Genomic DNA, 17506 nt, shown 5'->3' on the forward strand with positions numbered 1-17506 from the left:
TTATTTTTATAGTTTCTTTGGGTTTAAAATGCTGCTGTTTTTCTAACTTCTTAAAATACATAGTCAGCTTATTTTGGCTGTTTCTTCTGTGATATATGTTTCTAAATTCATACTTCTCTTCATTCAAGGCTTTAGCTGTAACCTAAAAGCTACTGAAATGTAATACTTTCATTGTCATTTAGTTTAAAGTACTTTTAAATTTCCACCATGTTATCTTCTGTGGCTCATGGGTTATTTAGATGTGTATGTCTTACCTGGTACATGTGAGGGTTTTCCGAGTGTTTCTTTATTACTTATTTCTAGTTTAATTCATTGTGTGAGAGAAAATATCCATGTCCTTCAACTCTGGAATCATCTTCTACAGTGGCCATCCTAGTAGGCATGAGGTGCTGTCTCACCGCGGTTTTGATTGGCATTTCCCTAATGAATAGTGATGTTGAGCATCTTTCCACGTGCTTATTGGCCATTTGTAGATCTTTGGAGAAATGTCTATTTAATTCCTTTGCCCATTTTTAAATGTTTTGCTGTTGTTGTTGTTGAGTTGTGGGAGTTCTTTATATATTCTGGATATCAGCCCTTGATCAGGTATCTGATTTGCACATATTTTCTTGCATCCTGTGGGTTGCCTTTGATGGCTGTGTCCTTGGTGCACAGGTTTCAATATTGATGTGGTCAAATTTATCTCTTTTTTCCTCTGTTGCCTGTGCTTTCAGTGTCATATCCAGGAAATTACTGCTACTTGCAATGTCATTAAGGTGTTCCCCTATGTTTTCTTTTAAGAGTTTTATAGTTTTAGTGTTACATTTAGTAAGAGCTAAATCTTACAAAATAATATTTAATAAGAGCTAAAACTATAATTAAGTATATTCATATTTGGTAATTACTATTAAGTAACATTTATATGTGGTGGATGGTAAGGGTCCAGCTTCATTCTTTTGCACACGAATGTCTAATTTTCTCAACATCACTTGATGGCAAGACTGTCTTTTCCCCCATTAAATGCTCTTGGCACCCTTGTTGAAAATCATTTGTCCATGTACCCAAGAGTTTGTTTCTGGGCTATGCATTTTATTCCATTAGTATATAGGTATATCTTTATGCCAATACCATATTTTAAAAATTGCTTTAGCTTTGTAAAATGCTTTGAAGTCCAGAAGCATGAGACCTTCAATTTTGTTCTTCTTCAAGATTGTTTTGGCAATTCAATGTCCCTTGAGATTTCATATGAATTTTAGGGTGGATTTCCTATTTCTGCAAAAATGCCATTGGGATTTGATAGGATTTCTGATCCATTTTTAAAGTATTCTCTGTATGTGTAGAGCCTCAGCCCTACGGGGTCCTGGGGTGTCCCCTATCGCTGTGCTGAGGCACAGGATCTGAGAAGTAAAGAGACAGGACACAGAAGGACTGGAAAAGACAGCTGGGCTTGGGGGGCCACACCACTTATGAGTGGAGACAGGCAAGGCCCCGAACGTCCAGAAGCGTCTGTATTTATTAGGTTCAAGGCATGGGGAAGGGTCGTAAGTTAAGTCATCTATAGGCTTAGTGATAGGGCATACCTAATCATGTGAGTAACAGGCAGGAGGGCCACCCCATTAGGTCACCTGGGCAGAGAGGTGGGCCATACGCAGTAGTAGAGGGTTGTGTACAGAAACGGGGTCCACCCCCATTAGGTCACAGAGACAAGGAGGTGGGCTGTATGCAACAAATGTCGTGTGCAGCACTTCTTATCTGGGGGCTGGACATGTCAAAGGATTCTTATAGAAAGATACTGTAAGCCAGTGCAGTGGGAGCTGCTAGACGTGTGCTCTTCTCTCAGATATTTTATGGGAGGATGATTTGAGCTAGCACAGAGTGAGAAAAAGCTGACAGGGTGTACAGCTGCTGTGACCTGGTCACACCAGAGGGGTTCTTCTCCCTCTGTTATTTGTGGGATCTCAGGCCTGAGGCCTAATTTTCACAGGGACTGGATGCAAGATACTACAACTCCTTTATCAGGAGGAGAGGCTCTTGCTCCAAGCCTGCCATACAGCGTATGCCCTTTCAGGCAGGGACGCCACCACCTGGGTCTTTGGTGCTTGTCCCGATCTGGCTGTACTGCTTCTGTTCTGTGACTGCTGTAGGCATTCCTCCTACTACAAACTACTTCTATATGGTTATTTAGAAGGATTACATAAATCAGCACTAAATGTATCGGTATGGCTCCGAATACAATACCTATATGATTATATAGAATATGTATATATGATTATATAGACTACAATATTTATATGACTATATAGAAAGATTATATGGAACTAAGAATGGTAGATATAAGTACTAAGGATGATTATATAAACTAGATATATGTAAGCAGTAAGTTATACTTCAGGCACTAATTCTATAAACTAATATATGATTATAAAGGATTGTATAAAGGAAATAACTGAGTAATAACACTATAAACTAAGATATTCTTCAGGCACTAATTGTGCCTGGGATTTGCATGGCTCTCCCTCCTTGGTGCCCGTGTGGGGGGTTACCCACATATATGTGGCAGGACATCAGCCCTTGGACTAACTTGTGATGGTCATCTTTTTATTTGATGTGGAATATACCTTAGAGCATGGTGTGAGGTGGTGATTTAAAACTTACTTCCCCCAGTGCTAAGTCATGATATTTAATCCTTTCTCTACTGATTTCTGATAATACTATATATAAATTTTTCCTTTTCATTGGTCAGGTTTGGGTTTATTTACTTTGATCTGACTTTACACTTTTTTCTTTTCCAAACTATCTGAACTTCCTGCCCTAACATGCCCCAAAACATTGGTGTGTGATTCTAAGAAACGAGGGCACACTCCTGCCTGACCAACCCAGCCACCGTGTATGACGGCTGTGCTGACCACACCCCACCCACCCTCAGGCTTTATTCGCCGTCTCCGGCTGTCACAATAATGTCCTGTACAGTGAAGGATCTGGTTCACTGTAAAAGGACTTTATTGCAGCCATAAAAAAGAACAAGATCATGCCTTTTGTGGGAACATGGATGGAGCTGGAGGCCATATCCTTGACAAACAAACGCAGGAACAGAAAACCAAATACCACATGTTCTCACCTTTAAGTAGGATCTAAATGATGAGAACTCATGAACACAAAGAAGGGAACAACACACACTGGGGTCTAGTTGAGGGGTGAGGGTGAGCGGAGGGAAAAGAGCTGTTGAGTACTGGGCTTCATGCCTGGGTGACGAAATACCCTGAACAGCAAACCCCGTGACATGAGCTTACCTATCTAACAAAACTGCACATGTACCCGCAACCTAAAATAAAAGCTAACAAAAATCAAAATGAAAGAAAAATCCTGGTTCAGAAGGAAGGGCGCACCATGGTCAGGTCGCTTCAGCCTCCCGCCACCTGGGGTGCTCCCCAGCTGCTTTCAACCTTTCAGACTCTGGCTCAGTCCCCCAGTTCTTTGGGTTTTTGTGGTGTTTGCTCTGAGTCAGGTCCAGGTCTGTGCCTTTGGTAAGACTGTTCTGGGAGCCGCATCTCCATGTGCCCCATCGTGTGCGTGAATGTTTGTGTCTGCACATTTGTGCTCATCACTGTGCCGATTTTTATGCATTGGAAACCCTGAGCTCATGCCCGCGCTTCCAGACCCAGTGCAGCCCCGCAGGCCCGCTCCCATTTCCTGCTGTGACCTGAGTCCACTCTTCACACTCGCAGGCCTGGTGAGTGACCCTCCTCGCTAGGTGTCAATAGCAGCGGAGCTGTTACGTGCCTGGCGTTTTTCTTCAATGTGGAGTACTCTGTATAGTGATAGGAAGATAAAATGCTTAATATTTTTCAGTTCATCTTTGATAGAAAGCATCTTGTCAAAACCTCTCTCCTGCTTTCCTCACTGGGTGGTGCTGTGGCCAGAGTCCCCTTGTTCCGTGGGGCCCTGTGACGTCCCTGCCTGCCCTTCCTTCTGCTGCAACCCCTGTGGGGTGAGTGGTCCTCAGCTCCCAGACTGTCTCTCCCAGGCATAAAGTCAGGTGGAAATTTAGCAATTTTCAGAGTTATATTGCTGGGTAATTAGGTGCTCTATTTACACATTAAAACAAACAAATAATATTTTTTTGCAAAACAAATCACTCAGTGTGGGGAGCCTGCATGGCGTTAACTGGGTCAGCCCGACCTGCCCTTCTGTTGAGCTGTTCCCCCATGCACTGCTGTTGTCACTGGGCTGCCATCACTGCCTCTGCCCCATGTACTCACACCCCACTGTCTTTTATGGTTGGGAATGATTGTGAGTGTCAAATATACTCTCTACAGAAGCTTACACTTTGAAGAAAATTTCAGAAGGAATATAGGAATCCATGCTCATGGTAAAACTGCAAACAATGTAGAAGCTGATTATATACTGTTCTCACGCTGCTATAAAGATGCTACCCGAGACTGGGTCATTTATAAAGAAAAGAGGTTTAATTGACTCAAGGTTCCACATGGCTGGGGAGGCCCAAAGGAACTTACAATCAGGGCAGACGGGGAAGAGGCACGTTTTACACAGCAGCAGGCGAGAGGGAGTGAGCGAGAGCAGGGAAAACTGTCTTGTGAAGCATCAGCTCTCGTGAAAACTCATTATCACGAGAACAGCATGGGGGAAACCATCCCCATGAGCCAATCGCCTCCCACGACATCCCTCCCTTGACACATGGGGATTATGGGGATTACAATTCAAGATGAGATTTGGGTAGGGACGCCATCAAATCCTATCACTGATGGACAAACACCTTATGAGGGCATCAGCTCATTTAATCCTCATCAACATCTTATGAATGAGGAGTGGGCACTGTCACAGACCCTGCTTTAGAGAGGTGGACATCAAGGCACAGAGGGGCTTAGACATTTTGCTCAAATTGCACAGCACTAGCTAGGAGCAGGATTTAAACTCAGGCAGTGTAGCACCAGGTTAAAGCCCATCTTCACCCTCTGCCCATGCAGAGCTAACCCCTCCTGGTGTGGGGTGACAGATGGATGCACTCATGTTTCTATGTAAATTCATAGCTTGGGACCTGTTCTTTTTCTCCTTTGAAAATGCAGATAGGGCCGTCTTAACCCACTGGTGCTTAGAGACGCCTTTCCATTCTCACCTGCCCACAGCATCCCGCAGCCCCGGGTGCCACCACGACCATCCCACACACAGCGTTTAGATTGCTTCCCAAGTTTTGTCACAACAGTATTCAACCCTCATCATCCTTTGTGTATTTCGTGTGCACTCGTGAATATTTCTGTGGAAATGTTCCCTGGAAGTGGATGCTGGGTGAAGGCTGAACATTGTCACCGGGGGTAGATGTTCGCCTACTGTTCATTTTTCAACAAATTCACACATGCAACCAGAACCCAGGAGGAGACTCCTCGAAGTCCCACTTTTCAGAGGCGTCTACGGTCCTTCCCGCTCTTTCCCACTTAAGTGTGGTTTGCTCTTATCTCCAGTTCCGGATCTGCCGACCTCAGGTATTACCTCTCGGCCTGGACTGTCACAGGGGGGATCCGGCTCACGCGTGCTGGTGCTGCCACAGGGAGGCAGTCACGGCACTGGGTTTCGCTCTTCCAGGAGGCACCTGTGGCAGGGAGTGCCCGTGTGTTTCCCCAGCGTCCCTCTCTGTTTCTGTGGCAGAAGATCCCAGCGTGTTTTTCTCTCCCGAGTTGCTGGAGCTCTGGAAGCCACAGGCTGGGAGGACGGGAGGTTCACAGTGGGGTGTGGCAGAGATGCAGGGCCGTGGATCTGATGACACTGCAGCTTTCAGACTTGCTTTATAAGAGACAGAAACAAATTTCCATTTCATTCCCTGTGGTTGGGGGATTTTCTGTGATGTGCACCCTAATCTAATCCCAATAAAGTAATGTCATCACAACTGCCTCTGTTGTTCTGTCTTCCACACTCGCTCCGTGAGGGCCGTCCCCTGACTCTCCTCTGTGCCTCCTCTCAGCCACCACCAGGTCCTTTTGCTACTGCCATGTCCCCCTTGCCTGGTCCTGGGTGACAGGCCGCCCTTTTCTACAGAGACAACTGAGTCCTGTGCTTTGTCCACAGCTGAGTCCCAAAGAAACCCTACCCGTCCATCACTACACCTGCGTGAACACTGGTTTCCTACCAAACTCTGCAGTGGAGTGCACAGCCTCCCCAGACAGGCAGGAAGCTCCGCCTCCTTCCCTGCGTGCCCGACTCAGCTCACGACGAGCTAGCTGGAGATTCTGGGTACTGCCCCGAGCACCCAACGCACTGTTTACACACTCAAGTGTTTGGACGGCAAGTAGTACTTGTGTCTTTACTCAAACTGTTGATATTATGGATGCTGGGGGCAGTGGTGGAGGTGTTTGGCCGAAGAGTGACCATCGTCTCAGTCTGACAGAGACTGTCCCAGTGTTAGCATTAAAAGTCCCATGTCCACAAAACCCCCGCTTTAGTCCAGGCATGGTGGCTCAGGCCTGTAATCCCAGCACTTCGTGAGGCCGAGGCAGTCAGATTACCTGAGGTCAGGAGTTCGAGAACAGCCTAGGCAACATGGTGAAACCTTGTCTCTACTAAACATAAAAAAATTATCCCCGGGCATGATGGTGGGTGCCTGTAATCCCAGCTACTCAGGGAGTAGCACTGGTCATTAGGTGCTGTCCATCAAGGGGAACTTGCTCTGCACATGGAAAATGCTGCTCAGCTCCCTGTTCTGGAAAATGACCTCATTGCCAGGCTGCCCACAGGAGGCGGAGCATGCCAGTGCTGGTCCTTACTGGTGTGTATATTACTGCTTTTGTCCCTTTTATGCAGCCTATGGAGGGTGCTTCTATAGCAGTCATTTCACTCCTGTGTCTTCCGGCCTTGGGTGAGGGTCCCACGCTGCTGGGAATGAAAGTTGCCTCTTCCCTCTGTGGCTTTCGTTTTTTTCTTTCTTTCTTTTTTTTTTGAGATGAGGTTTCACTCTTGTCACCCAGGCCGGAGTGCAATGGCGCGATCTTGGCTCACCACAACCTCTGCCTCGCAGGTTCAAGCGATTCTCCTGCCTCAGCCTCCCGAGTAGCTGAGATTACAGGCATGTACCACCATGCCCAGCTAATTTTGTATTTTGAGTAGAGACAGGGTTTCTCCATGTTGGTCAGGCTGGTTTTGAACTCCCAACCTCAGGTGATCCACCCACCTCAGCCTCCCAAAGTGCTGGGATTACAGGTGTGAGCCACCGCGCCCGGCCAGCTTTGTTTTGTTCTGTTTCAGACAGGATCTTGCTCTGTCACCCAGGCTGGAGTGCAGTGGCACGATCTTGGCTCACTGCAATCTCCGCCACCCAGACGTACACCATCCTCCCACCTGTGAAGTGAAAATAAATCTTGGGACTCCAAACTCAAGCCAAAGGGAAAAAAGCTAAGCTGGAAACTGGGTCATGCAAACCCGCCTCCCCTTTTGGTCCCTAAATAAGATGGCTGCCAGATGTAAAGCTACGTGCCTCCCCCATATTTTGCCCACAAGGAAATTCCTAGTGAGCTCTGAGATCTTTACTCTAAGGCGTTTCTGTTAAGATTTCAGCATGACAATGTAAATTGATAGTTCATCTTTACAGTTACCCATGTCCCACCAGACACAAATGCACACCTCGCTGTTACCCTACCCCATTTGTCTGTCATCTTGTATCAAAAAGATGCAGATTCAATGAGCCGAAGGCATGACTATGTTTCTCTACCTGCCTCTTACATGAAAATTGTGTACTTGTCGATATCACGTCCTTTCCTCTGTACATTTGGAGCCCTCAAAACCATCTTTGGAGAAAGGTACAGACTGTCTCCTGGGTGTTCAGACTGTTACAGACTGTTCCCCTGGTTAACTTTGGCAAATAAACTTCCTAAAATGATTGGGACTTGTCTTGTTATTTTTCTCAATTGACAGCTTCCCAAGTAGCTGGGACTACAGGCGTACACCACCAAGCTGGGCTGATTTTTGCATTTTTTGTAGAAACCGGGTCTCACTTTGTTGCCCAGGCTAGTCTTGAACTCCTGAGCTCAGACAGCCTGCCCACCCTGGCCTCCCAAAGTGCTGGGATTACAGACAGCCACTACGCCCAGCCGAGAGAATTTTAAAACCACTAAGGAAATAGTGTCATTGTTATGAATCAGAGACTTAATGTGCTATTTCATGTAGTGGTTCCTGTCGTTTTGCTTGCAAAATTGGCTTCAATTATCTTGAATTATGTGAACTGTCAGAAAACCCCTACCACAAATGATGGTAATGAAAAGATATCCTTTAGCAGACAAGGAATGGGACTGATTCACTGATGCATCTGAGATGCAATTTTTGTAGCTGTTTCTAAAAACCTTGTAATTAAATTCACTGGTGACAGCACAGTGGCCTTCATAAACGGGAAAACAGAAAAACTGAAGTTGTTCTCAGACCCTCCTGGAATCTTAAAGTTCAGGGTGCACCTGGCAGAGGAGAGCCATAGAAAGACAGGGATGGGAGGGTTAGGACGAGGCCGAGATAAACCAAGCAGGACTGTTCCAGTTTGCTCTTCTTATTTTGTTCTTAAGAAAACTTGCTGAATGTAGCTGGTTTCAGAGCTTCCTGTTTTGTTTTTTAAAAAAGGCAATAAAATGAAAAACCTGACGTGTCCTCTGTCCTTTCTCAGCCCTCCCACCCCTCCCTGCCCCAGGTTAGTACTCCTTGGGGTGCCTAGTGGAGAGGAGCTGGATGGCCTCAGGTCAACAACTATCAAAGAACTCAGGCCCTCAATTCAAAAATCTGTGGAGAACTGGGTCCAGCCACCAGCCGTGTATGTGAGCTTGGATGCAGAGGCTCCAGGGGAGCTTTCAGAGGAGGCTGCAGGCCTGGCTGACACTGCACGGCATCTCGAAAACGTGAGCTGGCACCTCCAGGGTGGGATGTGCCGCCTGTGTCAATGCTGTGTTTTGAGGGGCATGCCAGTGGTGCACTGACTAGCTATAACCCTGGGGACACTGCAGCCCTGGCCATGGCCTGGGACCCCTTCGAGGTGACCCTCCGGCATAGGTACTGAGGACCTATGGTACTGAGGGTGCCCACCCCCAGCCTCTGCCAGCCTTTACCCAGGAGGCACATCCCTTCTTGCTGCGCTGTGGACCTGCCTGCCCAGTTACTGGGCACTTGGTCATCTAGGGGCTGTGGCCATTACTGGGATGAGGTCTGAACACCAGGTAGAGACCTCTTTCCCAAGACTACACTTCCTGGAGCTCCTCCCTGAGCCCTGGGACCTCCCAGAGTCCTCTTCACTTGTGTGGCAGTTTCTCTGCTGAATGCCCAGAGACCTGGGGTACCCATGGCGCCCCTCCTCTGCCCACCCCCTCCCCGCCTGCCCACAAGGCTTGGCCATGCAGCAGCTGTAGGGCTTTTCACCTGGCCGTCACCCATGGGGTCTCCGCCTCATCCTCAGCTCTCCTTGCAGATTGACTGCAAAGCAGTCACTCAGAGTCCCCTCTGGGATGACTTCAGAGCTTCACCAGCCTCCCTTCCCCACCCTGCAAACCTTCAAAGCCAGAGCCCACACCTCGCACATGCTATTCCCAACAGAGAAAAATGTGACCGCATCTGTGTCCCACCCCAGACAACCAGGAGCTCCAGTCCTCTTCCCTCTCCCGACTGGAAGCTTCTGGAGGGGCCTGAGACGCCCACCTTCCCAGCGACCACCTGCCCCACAGACTCCAATTTCAACCCCATTCTGTCTGCATGGCCCCTTTCCGGCCAATCGCCCCTGTCCCTCTCCTGAGACCTCTCCACAGGCTCCTAGGCCCCTGAATGGCCCCCAGCAGGATCCCTGAGCTCCATGATTCTGCACTGCCCAGACCTTCCCCCCAGAGCCACCCTGGCCCTTCCCTCCCACCCCGCAATAGGAGGCCAAGCTGCCCTGGGGGCCTCTTCATAGTGTGTAGGTTCCCCAAACCCTGGCCTCCCCTCCTCCATGGCCACTCCTCCTCCCTTCCCCCTCACACAGGTGCTTCCTCTGCCTTCCCCACAGCCACTGATCCTTCTCCCTCCCCAATCCCCAAGCGCCCGCTCTTCCATCCATCCTCCACATCTGCACATCACACATGACATTCACAAACATGCATACATCCACATCGACAAATCACACCCATAACATTCACACACACACATTCATTTACACATGTATGAGTCACACACACATTCACACACATCCAGATACACAAGTCACATTCACGCACATGCCCATACATCAACACCCACATGCAACATTCACACACACATCCAAACATGCACAATAGCCACGCACATGTTCACACGTGCACACGCACGTCACACACACATCCACTCATGCACATCAGCAACACAAAGAAAATGTTCACACATGCACCTTCACACACAAACGTCACATATAGCATTCACACATGCACAGCAGTCACACACATTCACAACATCCACATACATGCAGTTTATTACACATCTGCACATCACACAAATCAATATTCACACGTGCACACACATTCATACACATCACGTACATTCACACATAAACATTCGCACATTCACACACACTAGATTCCCACTCACATACAACACTCACACTTCCCTCCACATTCCCATACACACATTTGCACACACATTCCCAATGACACACACCCTCATACACACTCCCACACCGACACACGTCCTCGCACACATTTGCACACTCACACCATACATGGACACACATTTCCATGCTCACATGCATTCGCACACACTGACACACATCCTCACACACACACTCGCACACTCAGGGGCTTCCTGGCTGCAGCTGTGTCCGAGGTCACTGCTCATGTTGCTCAGTGCTGACTTGAGGGGTGCCCACCTCCAGTTCCCTAGATCCAGCCCTGTCCTGCCGCAGCCCCCACTACCCTCCCACTGTCCCGGGACCTCTCATCTGCCCCGGCCCATCCCACCCAAGGCCTCACCCCAACTCCGGCTGCCGTTCCCCAGGCAGAGTCACCCTAAGACCTCCCAGCTCAGCCCCTCCCCACTGCACCCCCACGCCCCTCCCCAAGTTTCCCACCCTCCCGATGGCTGGTCCCCTTCCACCCGCTGCCTGTTCCTTGGCTCCCTTTTCCTGGAGACTCTTCAATGTTTTCTACATTCTGTCTCCAAATTATTCTCCTGTTCTGTCGTCCTTAAAAAACCTCAAAAACCCAACCTATGGAAAAGTCAAAAAGAGTAATTCATTGAACACCCTGTCTACATTTTCCAGTATTTATCACTGGCTGCTTAGAGCTCATCATTCAAAACATTCCAGCAGTACTCACACGGTGGCCTGCAGAACCCCAGGGTCCCCAGGGCCCCATTTCAGGGAGTCTCTAAGATCAAAATGATCTCATTACCAAGATGTGATTTGTCTTCTTCAGTGTTGACATCTGCACTGAGGGTTCAAAAGAAACGCTGGGTAAAGCTACTAGCACCTTGCCAAGAACTGTCCTGGCCTGGTCACCTTTACATTCTTCATTGCTGTGCGGTCAAAAAAAGGAAAAAAGCCAATTTCACTTCAGAATGTCCTCAATGCAGGAAAAATGAGTCAATTTTGACAGCACATGTTCTGTGTGATGTAAAGGATTTGGTGTGTACAGCTGTCTCCAGGAAAAGCATGTCTCTGGCTGATTGTGTGAAAAGTATCCAGTCGCTTTTTCAGAAACGTCATTTTCATTTGAAATGATTGACAAGCTACGTGATTAAGCCTTGTGTGTCTGGCAGATGTGATTTTAAAAAAAACCAGGTGGGTGCAGTGGCTCAAGCCTGTAATCCCAGCACTTTAGGAGGCCAAGGTGGGATGATTGTTTGAGACAGCCTGGGTAAAATAGTAAGACCCCCAACTGAAAAAAAAAAAAAATTAGCCGGGCATGGTGGTGCATGACTGTAATCCCAGCTGCCTGTGAGGCTGAGTCAAGAGGATCCCTTGAGCCCAAGTGGTCAAGGTGGCAAGGAGTCAAAATCGGACCACTGCACTCCAGCTTGTGTGACAGAGTGAGATCCTGTCTCCATTTAAAAAAATTTAAAAATTACCAAGTGAGCCTTCTACGTCAAGGAAAACTGACTGTATTTTCTGTCCAATGATAAAACTTGAGTTTTTCAGCAGCCATCAGAATGTTGTAAAACTTGCATCCAGTACCACAAGCTTGACAACTTCCAACTTATGACTTTCATGAGATTTTTGATCAATATTTTAATATTAATGAAAAGTTTCAACATTTAAAAGATTTGCAGAACTCAGTTAAAAGGTATTTCCCAAGTAACTAATGCATAAAGTTGCAAAATCATGCATGGGTTAAAGGTCCATTCTAAGTAAAGATAGATGAACTCTACTAACTGAATACAAGAAGCTCATTGATATGGATCCTGATTCAACATTGCAACAGGCCTTAAGAAACTACTGTTACCGGATGTTACTACTGTCTTGACAGTGTGTCGTCCAGGTTCCTGGGGCAGTTGAACAAAGAATTGAACAAAACACACAAAGCAACAAAAGAATGAAACAACAAAAGATGCATCAAAAGTGCAGATTTACTGTAGCAAAAGTACACTCCACAGAGTGGGAGTCAACTTGGGCCAGGCTACAGTCCCCACCTTTAGGGTTTTTGGTGAGCTAAAAGAATTTGGTAACACCTCTAGGTGCCCTTTAGAGGCCTCCAATGGGCTGCACCCTATAAAAGATTAGCCTGCGACCAATCAGAGGCTGGAGACTGTCTTGTTAACACAGGAAGGAGGCTGTGGCCTGAGTGCTGCCTAATCTTGCCCAGAACTGGCTGCACCTGCTGTTCTTTTGCTTCTGCCTTACCCCTTGGTTACCCTAGCTTCCTATTCTCCTGCCCCACAACCACTACAGAGTTGGGTGGTGGTGTCAGGTACCCACAATTAACTGCAAAGATGATTCAAATATCCCCTTTTCCAATTACCTATCTGTGTAAGGCCAGATTTTCTCCACATACTTCAACCAAAAATGTATTTAGGTAGTCTGAGTAATGTTTTATAGTTTTCAGTGTAGACATGTTGAACATCTTTTGTTAAGATATTTTCTGGCTGGGCGCAGTGGCTCTCGCCTGTAATCCAAGCACTTTGGAGGCCACGGCAGGCGGATCACCTGAGTTCGGGAGTTCAAGACCAGCCTGACCAACATGGTGAAACTCCATCTTAAAAAAAATAAAATAAAATAAAAAAGATATTTTCCTAGGTATTCCATGGTTTGGGTGTCACTGTAAATGGGCTTTATTTCATTTTCCAATTGTTTCTACTAGTACAAAAGAATCCATGCAGGGAAAGGGTCTTCAGGCCAAAAAGGCCAAGACTCAGTGAGCTAGTCTTTCAGTATAAATGTCAATTCTAGTGAACACAGAAAAACCTAAGCTTATTCTCGATGTTAAAATGACATATATGTGTGTGTATGTATACATACATACACACACACACACATATATATATATATATACATATATTATATATTTTTTTTTTTTTTGAGATGGAGTCTTGCTCTGTCCCCAGGCTGGAGTGCAATGGTGCAATCTCGGCTCACTGAAACCTCCACCTCCCGAGTTCAAGCAATTCTTCTGCCTCAGCCTCCTGAGTGCTGGGACTACAGGCGCATGCCATCACACCTGGCTAATTTTTGTATTTTAGTAGAGACGGGGTTTCACCATGTTGGCCAGGATGGTCTCGATCTCCTGACCTTATGATCTGTCTGCCTCAGCCTCCCACAGTGCTGGGATTATAGGCGTGAGCCACTGCGCCTGGCTGACAACTGTATTTTTTAATTAATACAGCATTTTTTCTTCAAGTCCTAAAACAAAACTTGTCTCAAAGAAATGCAAAATAGACAAACTAATGCACCTCCACGTATCCACCACCAGCTCGCACCAACTGCGTTTGATCCTTGTCTCCACTCATCAGGGAACCTGGGCCCACTCACATTTTTTTATTTTGATGCAAATTCCAGGCATGGTATTAATTCCATCATCACAATTTCCTTATGTACCTCTAAATAAGAGCTGAATATACTGGTGTTAAATGACTCTAAACTAGAATATGTCAAACTGCTTCCATCATCCACCGAAGCACAGATACTGCCCTACTGCAGGTTCTATGCAATATTTTTGTTGCTAAGCAGTCACATTCTGTCCAAAAATTTAAGACTAATCAAAAGTATGTTTAGTGTGTTTTCAGAGATTCACTTAACATTTTTCAGCAAATATTAACTCACTATAGAGTATCTGGAATATCTTATGAAACAGCCCAAACAGGATGCCATCAAGTTCCATGTCTTAAAACCTCAGCAGTGTGGGTGGCTTCTTGGATCAGTCTGAGGCCAAATCTCAGTTCTAAGCTTGATTACTACTGTCTGCCATACCATGGGGGGCAGAGGCCTGGGCAGCACTATGCTTTCTCTTCCTGTTCTCAGTGTAATTTTTGCAAAACTTCCAAAGCTTAATGCTCCCTCATCATGGTCTATTAAATTTTTACAAGAACATGCAAGAATATTGAATGTTTTAAACAACATATGTAGGCATGCCAGAATGGCTATTTTGGTGCTATTTGAAACTGCAATTTTCTTAAAAGGCCTAATTAACATTTGCTAAAACCAAAGACGTTTACAACATTATAGTTGCTGTCTTTTGTGAAAATAAGCACTCAGGCACAATACTGAACCAGCATGCAACTGATCCTTCCTCCACAGAGATTCAGTACTGACAGTGCCTTAAAACTAGAGTAGAAACTCAAAAGTGGAAAAAACACCATATGAAGAGTGTCAGAAGAGTCAAGTAAAATCTTATAAGCAAAATGAAAACACAACAGTAAACTTCTCCTCCCTTCCCATTCCTTCCACAGATATCCACCACCGCCCCCTGCTGACCCCCAAACCCCAAGAGAAACCCCAGGGACAAACTGAGTGTGAGTTTTTTATTCCATTTGTGAAGGACAGTTTTAAAATGTTATTAACACTCTTAAAACACTGTTTTGTTCTTTTGACATTTTCTCTATCTGCACCAATTTTTATTACAAAAATCAAAAAAGTAAAAATTCATTACAATGTTTGCACAGTATAACCACTAGTTGCCTAGACAAAAGCTAATTTCTACAAAATCAAAAACTTAATGCAGTTTTATTAAGAGAGTCAAAATTCTCTCAGTTAACTGGATATATATAGTGGTATATATCTTAAAGCAGAAAACCCCAGAAAACAAAAACAAGGAAAAAAGAAAATATATGTCAAAAGTCAGTTAAATATTTTGACCTGACAATTCCTACAAATAGTAACTTCCACTACATATAAAGGAATCTGTTCTGTGTGGTAAAAGTTCCAGAACCAAGCAGGAGATGTGGAATAAAACAATAAATCAGAACGCAGCCCCAGGTGGGGCCTGTCTTCCATGAAGCCCAAGGCAGTGATCTCCATCATTAAAGGAGGGTCCACTGTGTCTACAACTAAAACCTTCCACCACATGGTGATCTGAGAAGCTTAATTCAAAAGGACAAACGTTCTCTTCTCCACACAAATCACTGCAGAAATCTTTGTTAGGCTGCACCTTGCATAGGAAATAGCTGTGTTCTGCCAAACTCTACAGAAAACAGTAGAAGCAAGTTTTTTAAAATGATGCCCATGTACAAAGAGATAAATTACCAGGCACCTCATTTACCGCTCCAATTTATCTTGATCATATAATTTAATCTTTTAACAAAAGGAAAAGCAGCAATATCTGGTGACAGTATTAAAAAGACAATGTTGAGATTGGCATCAGAAAAACTCCAAAAGTGCATCTTATAAAAAGGACGCCTCCCTGTAGAAACAGCTATGCACTCAGTAAGCCCTACTCATGCACAAGCACTCGCTGGGAACTTGTCAAAGTTTACTTTGTCAGAAAGTTGAAGTATAAAAAAAACAGTACAAATTGTGACATTCGTTCAAGTTGCTACTACATCAGGATTCTGAGCAGGCTGCCAGGAAGGACTCCTGCGTTTCCGAGCGCCCCGGCAGCACTTCTAGGAGCCGTGGTACAGGTGCATGGTGCCCAGCACGGCGCTGTCGTACCGCTCCTGCACCTTCACGGAATTGGAATGCTCGACCACACTGTTCAGCTCTGGGAGGCTTTCAGCAGTGTCCCCAAACCCGTGGTAGTGTCCATAGTACAGGTTATCCCCAATGTCTTCTACCCAGGAAGGCCTACTGGCTACGCAGCTACTCGGACTCCCATTCAGGTGCAGAGAACCACACAACTCAGGGTTAGCTCTCACGGTCTCCTCCGGCTCCTCATTCCCACTAATGTAGACAGAACCCTGGCTACGCAGAAACGGCTGTCCTGGGGCTAATCCACTGCTAATTCCGTTAGCTTCTGTCAAGCACTGGCCACTCCTGCTTTCCATCCCACTGAGCGGGGTCGTGGAGGGGAAGTCCAAATGTCCATTGATGACACATCCATTTGTCAATGTATTCGATACGGAGCTACTGTTTTTCACATCTGCATTAAGAAATACACCTGTCACCAAAATTCAGAACCAATGGGGCAGGAGAAACTATAAAATGCTTCATTGCCATTATAATTTTAAAGAACTTATTTAGTTTCTTTTGCTTTTTTCCTTTTAAACCAGTTCTTTTTTCAAAGTAAAATCAATGTGCATAGGTAGACTTAAAATTAAAATGTTAACAGTACTGTTTGCCTGGTAAGAGAAACCTGTATGCATGCCAGCAGCATCAGGTAGCTAAACTGAAAAATGGAAGCTGACAAAGATACTGTATGAAAAATACCAACACAGTCCCGAAAAGATATCAAAAAAGTGCTCTCATTTTAATACTTTCGAGAGCAGTTTTTAAAAAATCGCCCCTAAAAAGGTCCATCAGAACTGAATGGAAAGTGGAAGGGTTCCAATAGAACACAAACTTCTCTAGTTCTCAAGCAAAAGGGGGAAAAAAGGTAAATCAAGTGGTGAATTAAGGAAGTTCTTTGAACTAGATATGACAGCATCATATAAGGTTTTTAAAAACTCTCTCCTCATAAATCACCTGACCCTCCCCTGAGTCTCAAATCAGGACTGTTAAAAGGAACCACTTTTTTTTCTTCAGTAGCACAGAAATCTACCTAGTACTTCTGTAAAACGCCAGGAGAGCACTGGCAGAACAGAGAAAGCGGCGACTACAGGCAGGAACTCTAGCTGCCAACAGTCCTCACGCACGCAGCCTGGGCCAACAGCACAACACGGAGTCGCTTCTTCTCAGTCCAGCAATTAAAATGACCATGGCAGCCAGGGTTTCATTTATTAGGTTACTTTCAAAAACCATCTCTGCTGGAAAAAATGTTGATAGTTTAATCTGCATATACAGACATCCATTGGGAGGGAGATGTCTTACGGGACAAAAAGTCCATTACGGAACATCTGGGCACACCAGGACAGGCAATGACAAGTTATTCTTCTGTATACTGCAACTTGAGAAGCAGCAATATTCATATTCACAGGAATTCACATAACAGTATAAGAGATGATCTAAAATTACCTCTTGCTA

At 45.6% G+C, this 17506-nt stretch overlaps 1 protein-coding gene across 1 annotated transcript in view; it reads right to left on the reverse strand.

The window, feature by feature from the left end:
* Nucleotides 1-14896: 14896 nt before the first annotated feature.
* ANKRD10 (ankyrin repeat domain 10) overlaps nucleotides 14897-17506 on the reverse strand; it is a 37442-nt gene continuing 34832 nt past the window's right edge. The window contains exon 6 of the mRNA XM_017502043.2: nucleotides 14897-16466. Within this exon, the coding sequence (XP_017357532.2) occupies nucleotides 15991-16466 (476 nt within the window). The 3' untranslated portion in view covers nucleotides 14897-15990. The remainder of the gene's footprint in view (nucleotides 16467-17506) is intronic.

Source organism: Cebus imitator, unplaced genomic scaffold (genome assembly GCF_001604975.1).
Source record: "Cebus imitator isolate Cc_AM_T3 unplaced genomic scaffold, Cebus_imitator-1.0 Scaffold14, whole genome shotgun sequence".
Classification (NCBI taxonomy): domain Eukaryota; kingdom Metazoa; phylum Chordata; class Mammalia; order Primates; family Cebidae; genus Cebus; species Cebus imitator.